At 37.8% G+C, this 21385-nt stretch overlaps 2 protein-coding genes across 2 annotated transcripts in view; one reads left to right on the top strand and one right to left on the bottom strand.

Annotated features, from left to right (window-relative positions):
* Positions 1-13664, bottom strand: part of IMMP2L (inner mitochondrial membrane peptidase subunit 2) — a 405652-nt gene extending 391988 nt beyond the window's left edge. Inside the window, exons 1-2 of the mRNA XM_030238542.2 lie at positions 13599-13664; positions 4358-4495 (exon numbers count right to left, since the gene is read on the bottom strand). Coding sequence (XP_030094402.1) covers positions 4358-4492 — 135 coding nt within the window. The 5' untranslated portion in view covers positions 4493-4495; positions 13599-13664. The remainder of the gene's footprint in view (positions 1-4357; positions 4496-13598) is intronic.
* Positions 13035-16426, top strand: LOC127059113 (translation initiation factor IF-2-like). The gene is made up of 3 exons (XM_050969897.1): positions 13035-13174; positions 13256-13786; positions 15146-16426. The coding sequence occupies exons 1-3, from the start codon at positions 13035-13037 to the stop codon at positions 15477-15479; spliced, it is 1005 nt and encodes a 334-aa protein (XP_050825854.1). The 3' UTR covers positions 15480-16426.
* Positions 16427-21385: the final 4959 nt, after the last annotated feature.

Genomic DNA, 21385 nt, shown 5'->3' with positions numbered 1-21385 from the left:
AGATATTGCATGAGCTTTTTTAACTCAAAGCACTTAAAATGCATTTTTAACAATACCTGACCTCATTTTGAACATACAGAGTGGATATTCAACTCATTATACATTAGAACTGTGTTTGAGAAAAATACGATGGTGTAGGCTTTTTTCTTCTCTCTCACAAAAAAACCTTACAAACGTGCAGACAATAATATAGTTTTGTTAGAAGAAACTGAAGGAAAACTCGGAGACAACTATTCACTTACATCATCACTATTGTCTATTAAAAAAATAAAAGGCTAAATCTTTCAGCAAGCCTCCCTCTATTGTAAATAACACTAATTCAGATTCCACAACAAGTATAGAAACAATGTAACTTATTCCTCATGATATTTTAACTAGTAGCAAGGTTTCAGGTCTAGCAAAATCAAAATACAGCTTCTGCAAAAGGAGTCAACAAAGAGGGTCATGAGGGCTTTTCATAAGAAACAAAATGACACAGATTTCTTCCTTCTAGACTGAAGTATTATAACTTCGTTGCTCAAGTTTTTGGCATAAAAGCCTGCTACAAATAAGGCACACAGGTCTTAATTTAAACTGTGGTGCAGAAGCCACAAAACATTACTCTTCCCAATTACTAACTAATCTAATGCTAAAAGCATGCAAATTGAGATCCCCAGCCATATGATGAAGCCTCATAGGACATGAGGTTCCATAAGTAGGAGGGTAAAAACATGCCCTTTTGCTATAAATAATGATTACTTGATAGCTGTTATGCTGCTAGTGAAGGTCGCAACTTATTTGCTTGTAGCTTGGGAACACAAAGAATATTCACAAGAGCTTACAGGCTTAGGTACAGTAATCCTAATAATAAAGTTAGGAGAAACTGCCACAGAATAATTACAACTGCTATTATGCATAATGGAATAGAACATTCAATAATGTTTGCTGCAGAAACAGGAGTGCTTCATCAGAGATCACTGCTCAGGCCACTTCCTATAAGCCTTGGTGTTGAACTGTTTGCAATAGAACTTGCATATAAAGCTGCACATTTGCTGTCATTTTCTATCCCACTTGAAAACAGTCCATTTGATTTAATGAATTTACAAATTTATATATCCATAAGGCATTCCTTTTCCACATCTTTATGTATGAAGAATCTAATACTGGACAAGCAATGAAACTCAATAAAAAAATAACATAAATCAGTATCAAGGTGTCCATATGACAACATTTTAAAGACACGAAAAGAAGTTGCACAAAAAAAATCCACAATGGTCCATTAGGAAATCTTACTACCAGTTATTTTTTTCACTTACATTTAATGTTGTAAACAGATTACAACTCACTAGAAACACACTATTCGTAGAATGCTAGATGAGCGCATCAATCTAAAATCCTAAGCAATAAAACTACCTCATGTGATGATTAAAAAACCCAGTAAATTTGGAAATAAAAGAGAAGGTAATGAAACTATTAAAACTGTTAAAATTATAAACTGCAATAGCTCACAGTTATTCCCTATAGGTTAGAGTTAATACACATATAGACTGAAGTCAGCACAAGTGAAATTACGACAGGTGGCTGAAAGCACTGAAAAATACAAAATCAGCTTAAGACAATAGAATGCATGAAGTCTGTCTTAATTGTTGGGTCAGAAAATTTTCATTAGAAGCTTTATTCATATGCTTGCCAGGGTGTCAAAAAGGGTTCCCATCATCAGTAAATATGAAGCAGCAGTAAGGCTGGTCCAGAACAGAAGGAGAAAGTGTAGGGAGGAGAAAGCACAAGCAGAGAACAAGAGTAGGAGAGCAAGCATGACACAGAGAAATTTATTTCTTGCTTCTTGTCAAAACTTTTAATTTCAGGCTCATCAGGAGCCAGAATTATGACTAGACAAAGTTAGCTAGACATTTTAGAGGTCTATTACAAACAGATTCTTGGGGATCTTACCATGATATCAAATTGAGACAATTAGGTATCACTGGAAGCATGTGATTGAAGGACACAATCTGACTTCAAATTGACTGAACCTCAGTCTTCCTCATACCTATGGCTTCAAGATATATTTGACATAGATAACTCTCCAAAGAACACAGTTAACAGACAGACTTGCAACATGACCAGTACTTCCTCAAGCTACTCTTTAAGAGAGGGATATATTCTTCATAATTGTGTCCCTGTCAGACTTACTTAGATGTCTAATAAATCTTGGCAATGAAATTAGTATCTTATTAAAAGCACTAGGATTTTTTTTCAATCTGAAAAATGGCCATAATCCTAGCAGTTTAAAACAAACCTCTATTTCAGTTCTGTTTCAGAATAAAACCAGAGAGTTTTGTAGAAACTGAGGTGTCAGTAAAATTATAAATGTCAGCTTTCAAGCTATCCATTTTTCAATCAACAGAGGGAATGTTTAGTTAACAGATACAGCAAGAGAAAAGCTTAAATTTTAATAATCCAGTGAATATATGTTGTTTTCCATTTGTCAGGTTAAATAAATCTAAGCAAATGACTATAGTGTTCTTCAAATCTTCCATGGATAAATCACAGTCAACTATGTGCTCTTCAAGTAAGTAGCAAAGCAACACTCCAAAACAATACCAGAGCACTCTCAAACACTTGGGACTGACTTCAAAGAAAACATTAAACTGAGGTACTAACCAGAGAGCCACAAAAGACTTGTGGAGAGGGAAATTGAAGAAATTTCTTTCCATCTACTGATGCAAAACTATTCTGCAATAATAGATGTCAAACACAACACTGCACCAGAGGCAGAAAAAGATCCAACAATAAATAGCAACGTGGTATGCTAAAAAAACAACACCTCAAAATGTAAATGCTCAGGTCACACCCACTAATAGCAAAAAACCCCCAAAAAACAGAAAGAAACAAAGGCAGAAAGCCACAACCAGAAAATCCAACATGAATCTGCATCTTAAAACATTCCATGTGGCTCTAGACCTGCAACAGAGGCAAAAAATGGGAAGATGGAAAACAGAGGAGTTGTACTCATCTGGCTAATTTTGTACTTCTCCAGATGCTGTGCTACATATTTGAAGTCCTCCTGCCAAAAGATAGTAAAAAGATAACAAAACAAGGGATTTTTTTCACAGTTTTCCCTTCCTCTCCTTTTTAGTGCAAATTTCTGGCTCTGCAACTGCAAGCCCTCAGATTGTCCTCACTTTCACTGGTTATTAATGATATTCAGAAAGACATCTGTGAAAAGGGCCATATGTACTTACATTACACCTTCTTTTTGGCCTTGGATTGTAGAATTACTGGAGTAACATGGTTTTATTTTCATCACTGTTCTTGATGTGAGAGCTGCCTGCTGAGGCTTCTTGACAGAGTTTAAACATTATATTTCAGACTGCCACAAAAGACACAATGCCACCTTGCTATTCCCTCCTCCCTACCACATGCTTTTTAGAACATTAAACATAAATCAGCCAAGTGTAGGATCAAGCCTAAGTTTTCTAGCCCATGTGTAAATTCTGCATAATTCAAATGCCAGCAGCTGGTCTTGATTGCTGTGAAATCTCTCTTCAAGGTTCTGAGCTTATTAAGACAATCAGAAAAGAGAGCTTGACATCCAAAAATCTAATCCTTACTCTCTACTAATTGGAATGTTGCAACATTGGAACAAAATATATCATAGTTATCAGTGGTGATGCATACCAATCTGCAGTGCATATGATTTAAAATGCAAAGTAACAATATGGAAATTTTCTGTCTAAATTAAAATATAACTTTTTCAAGACCAAATAAATTGTGAAAAAATATCATGTATTCATGAGTATTTATTTCTCATCTAAATGTTTCCCATTCTATTTATATTTACTTGCTTATGCTGTATAAACATTCAATATAACCAAAGTAAAAACAGTGAACTGCTACCTATTTCCTGATAAACATAAGCAATGATAGTAGGTTCACACCATTTTCAGTATTCTTCCCTGCAATTGTGCCATATGTGCTCAATAATAAGAACAAGTATAGCAAGAAACAGTTTTACTATACAGTTACTATAACGTAGCTACTAAAAACTAATAAAGCCTCTTTGTGAGTCAATTCAACCTCAAGTGACAAAACATATTGCTCCAAATATTTCTAAATGTCTAGGAAGATATCAAAACAATCTACCTTTACCACTATTTCTCCATATATTTTCTTTTTACTGACACAGAATTTGGGGAAGTTTTGTTCTCAAAATCTCTTCTTTCACATCACAAAATATTTAACAAAGTAGAAATTAAACTATTCCATACTAGAACATCATTTAATAACAACTGAGAAAAAGATTTTTTTCCACCTTGCTATTATCAGTGGAGAGCCACCTTTTAATTTCCTGACAGACAAAAGATATTTCCAGCAATACCTGCATTGATGCTCCTTCCACCCTTGCGACACAGGCAACTCTATCCAGAAAAGTCACAGTTACAGGAACGGCAACAAAGAAACCTTTAAAAAAGGCTTTAATGTATCTCCTTCCCAAACCCTGAGCCTGTGCCATAATCTGAAAAACATGAAGGAAAGAAAAAAGTCGTTACATAAAAAAGTTGAAGTAACTCTAATATGATGCAATTCAACACAGAATAATTAAGAATAAACTTATTATCTGTTAGAGATTCACAATATTCAGAGTGAAAAAAAAGGAATGTGCACAAGAGAATGGAAAAAACCCAAATCAACTAACCAGACATCTTCATCCGATTTTAAATGTCTATTCTACAGAACTGAGCTTGATACTTCACATTTACCCTTTAGCTAATTTGAATATTTCTCTTGATCCTGTGCTAGCAGAAGTATTTGACAAAAATTATTCAAGGTGGCAGGTAAGCAAGAAGCAAAATTATGCAAGCAGACAAAATTTAATAATGCATTTTGGAAAAAAAAAGAAGCATTTCAAATAATTTTCTCTCCACACACCAGTATTTATTCATTTTTCACCCCCAAAGGCAGATTGTGTTAAGCAAAGGAAAGCTATTTGCAACACATCACCTTTTCTTTATTAAACATTTTCACAAATGAAAACGCACAAATGCATCATTTCCACACTGGTGGTACTGCAAACATAAAATCAATTCAAATTGTCACACATATAACATGATGACTCCTTGTTCACCACTCCATCACAAAGTTAAAAGCATGCTGGCAGACTAGGCAGCTACATAATGACATATATGATGATTCTACTCCAACTCCATGTATTATACTATCTCTAATCTCTTTTATTTAGCCATGAACATGCTTGGAAAATACCTACAAAGTGCACTGAAAACACCAGCTGCTTGTTTGTATTACTCATACCTCTGAAAAGCAAGCTGAATATCCCACTACTGCTGCATAGACCCAAGCCTAATTTTCATAACTGCAGTTTTAGTATAAGAAATGCTGTCATTCACCTATTGGCAACTCCTTTTTAAACTGCTGCTTCCACCTAATGAATCCCTGGTAGATCAGCTTGTGTTTATATCCAAGAATATGGAGTTATTTTTCAATTAAAATAATGAAAAGTGTAAATATATGCAGTTTCATTCAATCCTCTTACAAAGTACTTAAAATTTCACAACATAATCTTTTTCTTTGCTGCATTTTCAGAAATATGGAAGTGATTACCTATTTGTATGCAGAATATAAACTGATATCACTCAGATGAAACAGTACTGAAGGTAGTATTTCTGTCACAGATAGAGCTTCTTAATTCCAAAAAACCATAAAACTTAGAAGAGAAAATCCTGTTTTACAAAGTAAACCATCTGCATATTCGTCACTAGATTTCTTTATAGATAATAACAGCTTTGCAATGACAAGATCTGTCTTCTGAGACTATTACTTCTGACATTCACCTTAAAAAGGTTTTAATTATTTTTTTTAAGTTGAAATATTTAATCATCTGTAGCTTGGTCATAAGTTTAAATTTTCACACTGCTTATAATTCAGTCATTTTCTTTCTGAACCTTTCATGAAAACATTTTCAATTTGCATCAACCACTTTTACAAATAATTTGAAAAAGGTTGTGAAACAGAAGACCTCACCATTTCAAGACAAGAGCTATAAGGATTTACTCTCAGCTTATCATTTAAGTTATTTATGTTATTAGTTGGTTATTAGCCTCAATCCATCAAAAGAGACTATTGCTTCAATCAGCAAAGCTTTACCTTTGGAAAATATGCCACATAAAAATAAAATCTCTAAAAATCAGGGGTTTTTCAACCTTTTGGCTATATTATTGCCTACACCTTAATACCCTTCTCTCAACCTATTTACTTTGAACTTTGTGTTTTGAGTTTTGTGATTGGAACTCTACTTCTCTGCTATGAGGTCTGGCATCTCAGACCTCCTCCACTCTAATAGCAATGTCAGACACAAAACCCCATCTCATGACCTTACACACAAATATATTCACCATGTTCTCTAGAGTAACTTGAGCAGGAAAACATTGTCTGACACATGTATCACAATATGGCTGATTTAGGAATAGTTTTTAAAAATTCAGAAATCAAACAACTTTACTTCTCTTAAAATTCCTCAGAGTCAAACATCTTTTTCATTAATAATGAAGCATTAATATTCATCCCATCCTGTCTACTGAGTACTGAGTCTACTGTTATAAACTTCTTGCAGAAGCCCCATGCTAGTATTTACAGAAAAATCCAGAATCTGAAGAGAAGTAATTGGTCAGACAATCCACAGGAGACCAACCATATGCTTCCTAGAACTACCAGCTAATTAATGTGACAGAGAATCTAGCAGTCAGGTTAAAACTGCTAAGACAAAATGCTTCATTCTCAGTACACCACTACGACAAGGCAACACCAGCAGTATTAAGCAGCTGGGGACAACACTGGAAATTTAAGTCTTACTTTTGTGGGTTTTAACACATGTAGCATTACATGGCACAACATAAAAAAACATGAGGGGAAAAGCACCAGCAGCACCGCTACAAGCAATCAATTTGCAAAGCCACAAAAACCAACAGCTCATGTGCTGAAGGACTTCTCTACTTGTCCTGAATTTTCACCTCTTCTCCCCTCTCCTCCTCTTGGTAACAGATCAAACCACTGGTTTCATCTTCCCTGTACACCAAAGTGATGAGTCCTTCATTTATAATGATGAGCTACATTCTGAACTTTTCCTGCTTCCCCACCTCCCACAGCAAAGGACAGCTTTTCCCCATAACAAACTGAGCTGCTCAGCAGAAGCCTTTCTCCGCAGAAGACAGCAAACATTTGCACACACATTTCAAACAATTTGAGAAGAACTATTTAAAAACAATCCATCTATAACCTCAAGTCCTTTCATATAGCAAAACATTTTCAACACATAGGTAAGTTACTACCTGTCAGTATCTGACTTAACAGGGGCCACATTTTTGCCAGGTCTGCTTTATAAACATTCCCCTCTAAAAAGTACAGACAAGTAAATGGACATGAAGAGTTCCCATGCAACTGTTGACAAAATAGTTCACCACCCAACTGCCAGTAAATGGGAAGTTTCCCCTCACTCTTCCATCAAGAGGTTTCACGTTGTCTTGCACTGCCACAGGGGGAAGGGCTAGAACATATGCAGCAGAAAGGCAGTTTGCAGCATTACCCTCTACCAGTTAGTGGACATGTGAATGGATAATCCCCAGCTGATAAATACTACTGGATTAAAATGTTCAGTGTTATCTTTTCTTAAACTTTGATGGTTGTAAGAGAAAGAAAGAGGAAAAGTAATGGTAAGCATTTCTTGCAGTCACAAGAGAGGATTTAGGGCGGTAACGGGAGACAAAAAAACGATCCTTAAAAGAAAAAATTCGGGTTGGAGTTTTTTTTAATAAAGAAAACATAAGATAGCCATCACTCCTGAAGATAACATTCTGCTCTTAGAGATTTCTAAAACATCTGTAGATTTTAAAAGCATCATATTTCTGGAGGGAAATTCTGAAATATAGTGCAGCGTTTGGTTTATGATGACAGGTTTAAATGCATGTCAGTGAGGCAAGCTAAGTATTGTTTGCTGAAAAAAAATAATTTCCCTAACATACATTTCTGGATCCCTGACCAATTTGACACCTTGAATAAGATTAACAAATCACAACACTTAAAAGATGTGGGGAAAAAAAGAAGAAACAAAACCAAATACAAAAAAACCAGAATAAAATACTTTAGAGATGCATACGCTTTTCAGCACCTGTAAGTTACACTTGGTTTAGGGGAAAAAACTCCACAGAATAACTAAGTAGAACTGACAAACTTCAAACCAACAACCTTGAAAACTTGTTTGAAACAGAAACACGGACAAGAAAAATCCAAGATCAAAAATGCTAGCATATAGCAGGTCAAAGCATTAAGAATTTCACATCGTGCAGCTCAGAGATTAAGGCAGATGGAGCACAGCATTATCCGGACTGAAGTATTTGGTGCACACAAGGTCCAGGGATTATAATGAGCCCCTCATGGGTACTACAACATATGGAGCAGAGATGCTATTTAGATAGCTCTCTATGTATAAAATGTTTATTTTTTCTTACACTTGCCTGCACATTAGAAGACACTGTTTATCACATAGCCTACAGAAAATCATCAAGTAATTCAGAAAGCCCCAGGTTACAATATATTTGCAAACCTAGGTACTTAAAAATTACCCACAGAAGTATGATAGGAAAAATAGTTGTAAAAACAAGGCATTTGCAGTCATCTGCAAAGGAAATAGAATGGCCCCTGATGTGCTTCTATAAGAAGACGTGAGGGAACAGGAAGGAGAGAATTACAACCTATATGCAAAACAACTAACCCACCAAGACTGCTACATTAGTGGGAAATTACCTATTTGATCTCGTTCATATAGTTCAAGAATCCATTGAAACAACCAACTTCTCTGTCAATCAAAATATGCATTTTTATACAAATCAATTGCACCACTCTAGAATTCAGGATATGTGGTTTGAAAATAAAGAAGACTTTCACAGCAAAAAGCTCCACAACACATGAATAAGCCCAATTTTATTGTGTCCTATAAAACATAAAACTGAGGACAAGAGCTTTCAAGACTGGTCTAATTTGAAGATGAGGTTATACCTGGCTTAACAACCATGATTAACAGGATAGTGCTCAGTATAAGAATTTGTGTGATCTTTTTAACACACTCTTTTTCTACAATCTTTCATGATACAAGGTCAGAGCTAAATACTGCCATGCAGCCTGAGCCTAATTTTCCATTTCAGTTTTACATTTCCGTAACTTTTATATTACAGTGATTACTGTAAGGGTACAAGTATGCAGAGTTTTTAGTAGGCTGATTTAACTCATATATATTTATCCAAATACAGGCTTGGAAATGATGGTGATGAATGCCTCAGAAGAATCAAAATAGACTAGCCCATACGTTTTCAGTTAAAATAATCAATTTAGATCAGTGCATTTAAGTTTTCACTTAAAAATCCTATCTAGTTCCAGAAGAAGCTCTCATTTATCCTTCAATAAAGCCAACTCTATCCTGGTATTATTCTACTATAGTGGTACCATGTTTATTCAATTAATGTGTTTATACTCTGTACAGGTTTTACTCATCCTATTCCTCCATCACATCACTCTCTACCCCTTAGCACACAGACATGAAAGAACACCCCTCTATTTTGGGTTTGGAAATATCTCAGGTAATGGAAACCTCTGTTACGTTACTAAAGAAAATATTAACCTAATATGAACTGCTGTTCTTTCCTCTTTTCTCTAAATTAGTCTTTTTGTTCTGACATCTGGATGTTTTGCTTGTTCCAAATACAAAGCAGCAGATTTTGTTAGTTTCAACTCCATCTTGTACCATTTTCTTATGCCTTTGCTTGAATTCAAGCAATTACTATTTCCATGTAATAGCTCCCAGCTCTATGAAATATGTTGAATTTTTTTTTGCAGTATACCACAGTAAAGAAAAACAATAATATCAATTTTTCTAATCTTCTCAGTGCTGCAACATACAGAGAAGTTCCCAGAAGCAGACAAAACCAGATCAACCATAATGAGCTTTCAGCTCACAAACCAAATAGAAAAGCTTAAACCACAAGAAACATCAACATAATCAGTCACAGAACTATTGCTGGGGGGAAAAAATCAGTTTAATTTGGAACTGATTCTTCTTTTAATATAATATTACTATATGCCATCACTGGGATCTATGTCATGTACAAAGGCTTACTTGATGTTTTAGCTGTAACTGGAAAGAAATTCCTATTGCTTATTCTTAGAAATTAATTTTGTGTTTCAAGTACACAAATTAAACCCTAATTGACAATCTTGTATTTCCAAACAGAACATTTTACTCTTCAAATACAAACAAAACTAGAAGAAAACACAGCTGTAGATCAAAGTTACTCTCAGCAATCAAACTAACAACTAGCTTAGGATGGCAAGTAATCAGCCGTCCCTCAGCTCTGGTAAGTTATTCAGGATTCCATTTTATACAGACAAGTGTCAAGGATAGGAATTACAATTAAAAACATTATTAACTGTTACAAATCAATTTTTTTCCCCAGCATTTAAAACTTCAGATGTAATGAAGTATCTTCCAAGTACTAGCACACAGGTGGCTGGCAGAGTACCAGCCCTTCTAATATACAAGTTACAATATTTGTGTTTTTTCATGTTCCTGCACCTTCAAAGAAAATAAAGATCATTATTACATACTGTAGATAAAGAAAAGTACTAAATTACACCAATTTTTGGAACTCACTTAAGAGAGTAACGTAACACATGCTCAGCTTCTTACAACTGAAAGTTCCTTGTTGCTTTCAGCCTAAGGATTCAATGTCTGCAACCAAAGTTAATTGTTTAAGGTGTCCTTTGCAAATAACTAGCAGCTGCTGCTATGTTTTGCTCTCAAGTAGGAGTTGCTAATGAGGAGTTGCTTTGAAACTTACTGAATTTGTAAATTATATTTACAGTAAACAATAGAATAACCTTTGAATTTCAATGAATTTGTGCATTCATCCAGCCAACTCTCTGGATTCTTTCAAGCACCATAGAATTGTGATGTTAGTTGTGGTTATCCAGAACCAAATTTAGGCAAAAAAAAAAAAAAAAAAGACAACAAAAAAAGGAAATATTTAGTTTTCAACAAAATATATAACTTTAAGTATTCAGATAACATTCAATGAACAGCCTAAAAATAAGAATAACAGCACTCAGCTTCAAACATTAATATCATCAGAAACAAATTCTTCTAAAAGGTTTTGTTTTTGGATTAAGAAGAACTAAGTTTCATATGCAACAGGGAAGTTTCTTCTAGCCTAACAGAAAGTCAATTTGATACAAAAACAAATTAAGGGAAGAAACAAGATTCTCAGCTATGAATCTTTAAAGCATGCCAGTATGCACTGAGTATATGAGGACAGAAAAATGACTGAAAATAATATTTATATGGTATGAAAAATGATGCCAAGAGAAAGAATAGAAATTTATTTTACTATTTGAAAGGTATTTTCCATTTTCAGCATACTTCACAAAAATAACTAGTTCTCCCTCAACTACTATAAAAGCAGCTTTGTGTATCCTTGTTCAAAGCAGGGAAATTGGGACTGACTCCTAGACAGAACATTCCCATGAAAGCCAGCAGTAAAACCTAATGAACCGACTACTTACATCTACTGTCTGGGGGATAGTAATAAACTAAATGTATAAACTAATACAGAAAATTATGCCTTCAAAAATAATTGCCTTTATTTTAACAACTCGTGTTTTATCCTTGAACTCTAGAGGTCACTGTGGGAGTTGTTAAGAGCAGACCTAGTGTATTCCATCATTCCCCACCATATTGATTTTGAGTCTGGGATTCCTGATAACTTCAGCTGCCACGTAAGTTTCTCAGGTCCCAAGAATAGGCAAAACAGCTTAACAAGCATAAGGATATGGATTTCCAGAAACAGATGAAATCTCTGGCACCTTAGTCATCTTAGAAAGATCTCACCACAAAATTACAGCTGTGACTGTGAAACTATTTGAATCTTCAAATTATTGCTTGCACACTTAAAATATTATTCTCAGGGATCTGGATATCACCCCCTACTGTACCACGTGTATAGTTATTGACCACGAGTTCCAGGAGAAAATTTATTTTGGTAACAACATACAAGTTAAATAAAAGAACCTGTAATTTTAAAAGTAAATTTAATTAAAGACTCCTAGAAAATCTTCCAAATACAGTAGTTTAAAATGTAACAGTCTTTTTTACAAAATGCATATGTATTCAGTTACAAAGCTGCATACTGGAAAAAGCAAGTCTAATTCTGAAGTTTTCTAGAGGAATTGTTAACCTGAAAATCCTCAAGAGATTCTGTCTTCCTAGTATATTTTGTTGACAATTTTGATTTTCTTCCTAGATGAACAGTGAACAAGAATGTGTGGCAGCCACTTTTAGGGGAGAAAAAGAAAATAAAAACATAGTGGTACGAGAAAGTTATTTAGAGGGATACATAAAGCAGCTTTGCCTATTCTGGTATCTTGGTGTGCTCAATGAATTCCAGTTCCACAGAACAAGAATGGTAATACAAAAAAAAAAGTAAAACTTCTTCTGTATTGGAATACTGGCTAATTAAAAGATTTTACAAGGTTAGAGTCTACTTGTTGTCCAGCTGCACTTTTTCTATCTAAGGTTTTTGCCACCTTCCAAGAAAATATGCCTTAAAAAAAGTAGGAACACCAGAGAGAATAGTCTAGGAACTGGCTGAATCTCTTCAGCTTCAAGCATTGCAGCCTTTATACACAGAAGCATTTAACTAAGAACAGATTGCAGAACAAGCACCAGACGTGGAAAAGCAATTACTTTAGGACAAGTTATATCATTATAAGCAAATGATCAAAAAAAACCAACAAAAAATTCTCTTTCAGATGTCCAGGCTGTAGGGTAGCAGGAAAGCCACTCCATCGGGATACTGAAGAACAGCCATTAACAGCAGTCCTCATAGGACAAATACAAGATGTGATAAAAGCTTAATAAAGCAGAAAAATACGTTAAGTAAGAACTGCATTTAGTCCAGGACCAAGCGCTGTGCACAGCACAAGTCCCAGTTGCGGACATGATGCCAAGGAACGGCAGCAGAACCCCGGAGTCGCTTCCAAGCCAATTCCCTCGCCCAAGCACCCGGCCTTCCTCCGGCAGCAGGGCACGACCGCCTGCCGCGCCGCCTCTGACAGGCGGAGGACGCACAGAGCAGCGGTGCTTCTAGCTGTTAACTCGGCCGGTTCTGTTTAATGCAGTCCCTTCCCACGGGCAATAGCTATCTCGGTAACCTGAGAGGCGAAGAAGGGAGGAACCACCCACCGACTTGCGGCGGGGAGGCACCAGCGACCGCCCTCCGCGAGCGGCGCTTCCGCCGGCCCCACAGGGACCCGCCCCGGGGGAGGCGCCGGCGGGGGGCGGGGCGGGGGCGGCACTGGCTGCGGGCGGGCGCGAGCTCGTGGCCGGGTCCGCCGCGCGGCGCCTGCCTGTCCCCGCCACCGCACCTGGAGCCCCCTCTGCTCGCGCCCGTGCCCGCTCCCCCCTCCACCAGCGGGCTCTCCGGCTCCTTCCCCGCCCCGGCTCTCCGAGCCCGCCCGGCTCCCGTGGCTCCGCCCGGCTGCCGGCCGCTCCCGCCGCTTACCCTTTGCTCCGTTCCGCGGGGGGCGGGCCGCAGCCGGCCGCGTCACGTGACGCGCGGGCCTCGCTGTGCTCCCGGAACGGCCGCCCCGAGCCGCCCGAGGGACCGCGGCTGCCCACGCTGCGCCGCGCGTCCGGCGCGGCCGGGCCTTGTACCGCACGCAGGGCAAGGCAGGCCCTGCGCGGAATAAGGTACTCGGCCTGATCCCTTTTCAGCCCCTGTAGAACAGTTTGAATCCCCCAAAAACTGAGGATGCTGCATTGCAGTGACTGTTTTCCTTCAGGAAAGATATTTATATAGACAAGGAGTAGACTCTTGTGGCCATTTTTTGGCAACTGGACAACAATAAATCTCTTTGGATATTCATATGTAATATTGGGAGTTCTTGATATTTCAGGACAAACCTGTTCTGTACCTTGCATATAGTGTAACCCACACAAAAGTGCAGGATTTTTGTTCAGCCGATGACTTCCCCTAGAGCACACCAGATGTGATCGGGACCGATGTCAGCCACATCTGCTGCATACAGAGCTGGCTGCATTGTACTGGCTTCATGGATGGTGGCCGGGTTTTCCTGGCTGGTGCAGGTGGATACACTAGGGCTTGTGTTTTCATTCACTGTTTAGTTGTTTTTATCAGTTGCTGTAATAAGTGCGGATGCCAGTATAGGCTGAAGAAGGAGGTTTTTCCACATAGCTCATGTACCTTCAAGAGTCAGTGGGCAAGTTCATGGAGGGAAAATCCATTCTAGATTATCACACACATAGAAACTACCTCTGGCTCAGGGCGTTGCTAACTAGATGCTGGGAGATACTTCTACTAGTCAGGCCGTCGTTGGAAACCAGTGTAAAATGACACCTCTGCCTGTGTCTGCAGTCAGATACTTGCAATTTATTAGTAAAATGTTATTTTTAAGCTCAAATATAAAATTTTCCATAATTGAATTGATCTTGACTTCAAGGCTGAGCTACAAAAGTATGAATGCATAGTTGTCTGTAATCTGACCATGGTCTTTCTACAGAGATAAAATATGTCCACAGTTGTTGAGATAGGAGTCAACTATTTTAGAAGACACTGTGGTAGAGTACTTACTAATTAATTGAATTGGAAGGCACACTTTAGGACCATTTTTAGTACAAGGTACATGAATTATTTACACATAATCTATAAAATTTCTTGTTATACACTTTTCCAAACACGACGTGCCCAGCATCTTGTAAAAGCCTTTCAGCAATGCTTACCGCTTTTAATGCTTTGTTTTGTGGGGCTGGGCGGCGGTGGCTCATGGTGGTGGGGTTATCCCACAGTCATTTTGTGCCTGGAATTGTCAGTGCCCTAACAGCCTTCCCCCTCGCCTCCTCCTCACCCCCTTCTCCGCCACGGCTCAGGGGTGAGTGAAGGGGCCCCGGGATCCTGCAGAGGTTGGAGCTGGAGCTGGTCCTTTTCTCCAGTAAGGGATTGGGGCATCATCCACTCAGCATAATGAGTGGGTTTGACCTGAGATCCTATTGCCCTGTAGGGTTTTTTAGTTGGGTTTTTTTTCCTTTCAGCACTGCAACCAGGGCCTGCCGGTTTGCTTGCCTGCTTCTCTGCCACTCGGGAGCTCAGAGCCAGCGGGTGTGGTGCCGAAACCCAGGACCGGGAGTGCCTCCTGCCGGACCCCCGCCCTTGCGGCTGCTTCTGTGTGCTCGGCTCCGAGACTCCTTTTTGCTGCCGTCTCTACACCACAAGCCTGCTCGCCTTCTCCCTGTGTCCCGGCCGTTTGAGGGTCCAGAGCCAATGTGTGGGGTGCCACGGGGACTGGGAGAGGGTCATATTTTCCATTCCGGGGAGGTTCCCGCCTTCCTTTGCAGACACCTGTCTTTTAAACCACAACATGCTTAAAACATATTTACAAAAGAAATATTATTAGCTTTGGTGTGATTTTGTTTTCTGAAATACATGATTTGGATTTGATATTTATCACTTGATGCCAACATATATGCTACACAGGGAAAACCAGTGATCGTTACCCTATCTCACTTTTTGTTTTCCCTTGACACCTTTTTAAATAAGCATAACCTTTACAATCAGTTAAGTTTTACTAACTTTGTTGTTGGTTCACCTTTACTTAATGCATTCTTTTACACATTTGAATATTGTGCTGTCTTTAAGATTCTACAGGTAGGTTATCAGTGCACTGTGTAGAAATTAATAGAGTATTTGACCACTGCTATCCACCAACTCCATTTTCATGTAAATATTTTACTGTGAAACCGTCACTAATTGTTTATATATATTGCTGGAAAACACAATATTGTCTTTTTAATTGTAACAGAAGAGAAACACCTTACAGGAATGTGCTTCAATGTTTCCATACACTTGAAGCTGACAGTATGAAATAATTCCCTCTAAAACTCTTGAGCTGAAACTCTTTTCAGATTATAGATTTTTGCTATAAACCTCTCAAAATCAAGTCATGGCTTATCAGTTCTCTTCATTATGAAATCAGGTGTGTGCTAAGCAACTAGCAGGAAATGCCCATTCTTACTCTTTATTTAGTTGTGGATAAAGTGAAATTTATCGAAGCTGATACTAAAACTATGAGCTGCAAATGATGCATTAACAATGTTTGCACCATTGTATTTTTCTTTTTTTAATAAGTATTCTACAATAACTGCATTGGTACCCAAAAGTAAATGACAAGGTTTTTTGCTTTCAACTCTTAACAAGGAGGCACTGAAAATGTTTTACTGCTTTTGTGCTTTGATGCATCTGTGACTGAAATAAAGAAAAAATGAGCCCTTTTTACCCATCTCTTCAATTGCATTTCAGTTGAGAGTACCACTAAAACATTCTTGGCAATACACAAAATTTTTGCACTACAATATTCTTTTAAAAGACTCTCAACAGACTCTCAAGCAGCAAGCTTTAAGCTAAAAACACATTTACTTCGGGTCCTCCAGGTTAATTTTATTTTGCATTTTAAGAGTACAGAAAAATCTATGGGAGATATTCAAGACCTGCTTTGAGTTAAAGTCCTTACATATGCAAATACAACTATCTGTAGGGTATTTAAGGCTTTTTCGTCTTCTTCCATATAGTAAAGGGATAAATGTTTGAGTGGTGTTGAGTGTACTGCTCTGATGGAGTGTGTTTTGGAGGAAGATACTGTGCCAGATCCAGCTGCCTCAGAGCACAGGAAAGGTACAGTGAAAAAGGGCACAGGATCAAAAAGTCTGATTGCTTAATGGATATTGCAGATGAGCACTTCATATAGTCCAGCTGCAGCTTGAAGAACTTCTGGCCCGAGGGCAGCAATCAATGGTGTGGCACAAAAGAGGGCAATAAATCTTAAACTTGCTATTGTACTGGAAAAAATATGATTGCAGCATCTTCAGTATTGTATTATTTCATTACATGACTGGGAACCTAACTCCTGCTACCTTTGACCATCACATATTATTCATCTTATGCCTCATACACACTGAAACAGAGTCCGGTCAGAATAAAGTAGATTTTGCTTACAGTTGATCAGGCAAGACACAGAGCACTAGAGAGGTCTCTAGTGACCTCTTCATCAGGGAAAAAGAAGAATTAAAACACAAGAAATTTATTCCTGAAATCCTGTCATGGTTCAGTGAAAATAGCATAGTCTTTGGAGGCCAGAAAATACATCAATGATATATCAATAACTTACGATAGTCAAGTTAATCATCTTGTGTTCCTCAAGGAACAGTTATTACACTCATATTTTTGCATAGGAAAAAATAAAACAAACATAATTTGCAAAGTCAAGAGTCTGTTGTCAACATAGGTAAATTCTTGATAGGCTCATGAAAGATTTTTCAGGTCAGATTTAATAATTACAAAAAAAAAAGAAGAAAACAATGCTATTACAATGAAAAAAAAACCCCACATCTATAGTAGACATGGTCTAAAATTCTTATAACGACTTCCTAACATTCACCACCCTGGTGTTTTGCTCACCCTTCGGTGTTTTCCACAAGTCTTTAGATGATTTAGTTGGGTGTGATGGGAGTTTGTTTGCTTTGTTACCCCTGAAACTGGCTTTACCCAACCTCCCAGGTCAGTGTATTTTTAGCTGACCAACACTGACTTGTTTACAACCCTGAAGTTTCCAGTGTCATCTTGCGCCTCCCCCCACTCCTGTCATTCCAACACTGTAGTCCCCTGCATTGCATTATTATGATAAGGGCATAAACATTTCATTTTACCAACTGCTTATTACCGATTATTACTATGTGTTATGATTGTTTCCCACAATTATGTAAAATTACCAAAAAGTAAAACACAGAAAAATAGAATATCTCCGTTTGAAAGGGATCCAAAAAATCTTTGAGTCCAGTCCCCACAGGACTATCTAATCTAAAGCATGTGGCTAAGTTGTTTAAATGCCCTTTGAACACTGGCAGGTTTGTGGCTGTAACCACTTCCCCGGGGATCCTCTTCCAGTGACTGACCACCCTTTCAGTGAAGAACCTTTTCCTTATGTCCAATCTGAACTTCCCCTTATCCAGCTTCATTCCATTTCCTCATGTCCTTCTGCCTAGCACTGGTCACCAGTGTGGAAATCAGTGCATTAGAGAAGTCCCTCCCGATCATTATAAGATTGTTGTTACAGGTAAGCAAAGTAAAACAGTTGCAGGAATGCTAAAGCAAGCTCAACAAAGCCTGACAAGTCCAGAAGATTTGGAAAATCAGTATAAAGTCCATGTTCTGCTGCTAGCCCTAGCAATAATGTATTTACTGAGCCTGAGCTACTAGTCTACATGAGTCCTAAGTATTTAGAAATGTAAAAGTAACTCAGCCTAATATTACTTATTGATTAATACTCTTCAACGTATTTAATCAATTTAGCATTCAATTCTCCTATGTAATGTGTAAATCCTTATCTCACTTTTAAGAAGTGCAGAGGTTACAAAGGTTAGCAGCAAAATCCAAATGTAGAGCAATCATTGTAGATTAATGATTATTAAATGCTTAGCATAAAGCAGACAACATTTAGCTTACTATTACATGCAGTACATTCTTTCAGTATTGTCAGATTTAAAGGCTTAAAATTTACCTTTATTGAGTCTGTATTGAGTCAGTATTTCTGTGCTGTCCTTTCTTATTACAGAAGATTTTTTCTGAATCATTTCTCCTCTACATGTACTTTAGAGGTGTGTAATTAACTGGTTGCAAGTCGTTAGGCAGTTGATGAAGGGTGAATGAGGTGTTGATTTGTTTTCTTTATTTACATGTTTCCCATAATACTCTGATGAGAGCAGGATGTGAAGACATTTTTACCCTTTGTATTATTATTTCTTTTTTTCATCAGAGTAAGAAGTGGTTTGTGAAGCCATTTGGAATTCCTCAAATTCCATTAAACATTAGTGTCAAATTCCATTAAACATTAGTGTCCAGGGAAGCCTAAATCAAAAACATAGTAAGTGCCACATGAACACAGCACTGCTGTCCCTGACACAAATAGCCAGGTTAAGGAAGTACTTTTTTCTAACTATAGCAGTGTATCTGACCACTCTCAGCTTGTTGTTTAATAATATGCTGGTTTTGAAGACCTAGACAATTCAGGGATTGTATCTTGTTTATTACTCAGTCCTCCCCTACCTATTAACTTTTAACCAGAGAGAATAATAATTGTGTGGGGCAACCCGCCTTTCAACCAAGCAGTAGGGAGAGAGACATTTTAAGACAGTTTCATTGCTGGGGTCTCACAAAGGCCGCCATTGTCTACTCTTTGTCAAAGCTGCCTACCCTGGAGTGTTTGTAGCCACCTTTATTTTAACATTGTGTCTAACAAGCATAATAAATAGCTTGCACCATGAAAAGTCCATCCCCTTATGCATGTACCTCTGAAAAGCCCTACTCTTAATTATAGTGTATTAAGTAAAATCAGCATGAGAGGTTTTCAGTGAGTGGGAGCTGAATTAGAAGTAGGGGAGCAGGCTGAGAGCTACCAAGACAGAAACAACTGAAAGAGCAGAGGCATGAGAAAATTAAACGAGGTGTGCATGGCGGAGTGTATTGAAATGGCAAATAATAGTCTGGAGGAATTGGTAGGGGATAAGTGGGGCACAAGCAAGCAGAAACATAATACAAAGTGTGGATGAATATGAAAGACAACTGGCAAAAACAAAGAGCCCTTTTTAGTAGGCAGGAACAATTAAGCTGTGTAATCACAAAATCCTGCTGTGACCAATTCCTGTGCAATTACTGAATGGACACATATCCCAAGCGCAGCACTTTGAAGAGTATGGCAACACTTTCTGTCTCTTGTTTTCAGCTCACCACCTTCCCCCACCCCTGTCAGCACCAGCTTGTGTGCCATCTTTGTTTTCTGCATAAGAGCCCAGTGAGCAGAACCTCCCTGCGAGCAAACCCAAGGCCAGAGGGGCAGCTGTAATTAGTTCCTAGTCAGCACCATTAGTTCCTAGTGGCACCATCAAATCGTTCTTCAAACATTTTCTTTAGTAATGCTACAAATAACTGTTCATTTTTTTCCCATCTATTGTTATTTTAGAAAGTATAATACATTTTTATAATACATAATTCTTTACTAATATATTTAAAACAAGTATGTGACACAATGTTACAGAAGAATAGTGGGTGTCACTGCTAGGGGCAATTGGCATCTTCATTTCCCTCTATATAGTATGTATTTTGAGAACCTTATTACAGGTTGTTAGGCCATCATGTTCTGAGCACATCTTGTTAGCTAAAACAATTTTTACTTCTAATAGTATAGCCTGGGCTGAGTTAAAATGTTTTCTAAATTACATAAGCGCCATCTGAATCCAGAATCTCCAAAGAACAACTAGCTGCAGTCTTTTTGAAATCTCCCATGGGAAAAATTACTTCCAAACACATGAAATTAGAGCCAATAAATGACTAAGGCATCAGATGCAGAAATGAGACACTTAAATCCAGAGTTATGGTACAAACACTGCTGCTCAGCTGTTGTATAACCTTGTGGATAATTCCTCATTTGACCTGCAAGTTCTTTGTGAAATCCTCCTTTCCTGCAAGCTACACTTGCACATACCTAAATCAGAGCACTGAACGGACAAGGCTTTAAAATCTGATACGAATTACCAGAGCATGACTTACACTTATCCCGAAGAATCAAGATTGTCAAAACATCTAACTTGCTTTAAAATAGCAGCATTTAGTGTACATGCACCAATGTAGTTAGTGACGTCTGCTGGGAAAGGGATTTTGATCCCAGTTTCCTCACTCAAATCTTTGGTTTCTTTCTGAAGTTCTGGAGTTTCTAGGGTTAATCCATACATACCAGATTGACTCCATGTACCAGACAGATATTGACTGCTGTTGCTAAGATGTAAAAGAAAATGGTAATTTAATCCTGCAATTTAAACAGCTCCTTATTATTTCAGAGTGCTCAATGCCTATTCTAAAATTTCCTGCTGGACCTCAAGGGTTGATGACAAAACAAGTCGTTCCCAAAACCTGATCAGGTTGGCATAAAGTTTAGCTGTGGTACCTTGTAGGAGACAATTCTCAACTGTATAGCTTAATTTCATACCTCTGAGTCATATTCATGTTGTTTGGATAGAAATTTTGTGTCATTAGGGACCTCTTTTGTAAAACACTCAGTCTGAAGGTTAATGAGCTTATATGAGGATACCTGAGATAACAGTGATTATATGACTGAGTAGAACTGGGTCCCTTCTTGCCGTCTATTCTTTCAGTATCTCTACACGCAGACACACATATATGTATATTTACCAGTAAAATTTCTGGGTGTAATTTACCCAGCCATTCAT

This window comes from Serinus canaria, chromosome 1A, assembly GCF_022539315.1.
Source record: "Serinus canaria isolate serCan28SL12 chromosome 1A, serCan2020, whole genome shotgun sequence".
Lineage (NCBI taxonomy): Eukaryota > Metazoa > Chordata > Aves > Passeriformes > Fringillidae > Serinus > Serinus canaria.
Note: the sequence above shows the minus strand (reverse complement) of the source record. Positions and strands in the feature narration are given on the sequence as shown.

What these genes read in the sequence shown, in the direction of transcription:
- LOC127059113 (XM_050969897.1), top strand. Translation starts at nt 13,035, where the DNA reads ATGATGCCAAGGAACGGCAGCAGAACCCCGGAGTCGCTTCCAAGCCAA. An exon ending in GGAGGACGCACAGAGCAGCG is followed by an intron (nt 13,175 to 13,255) that starts GTGCTTCTAGCT and finishes GTAACCTGAGAG; the next exon opens with GCGAAGAAGGGAGGAACCAC. An exon ending in CAGGCCCTGCGCGGAATAAG is followed by an intron (nt 13,787 to 15,145) that starts GTACTCGGCCTG and finishes TTTTCCTTTCAG; the next exon opens with CACTGCAACCAGGGCCTGCC.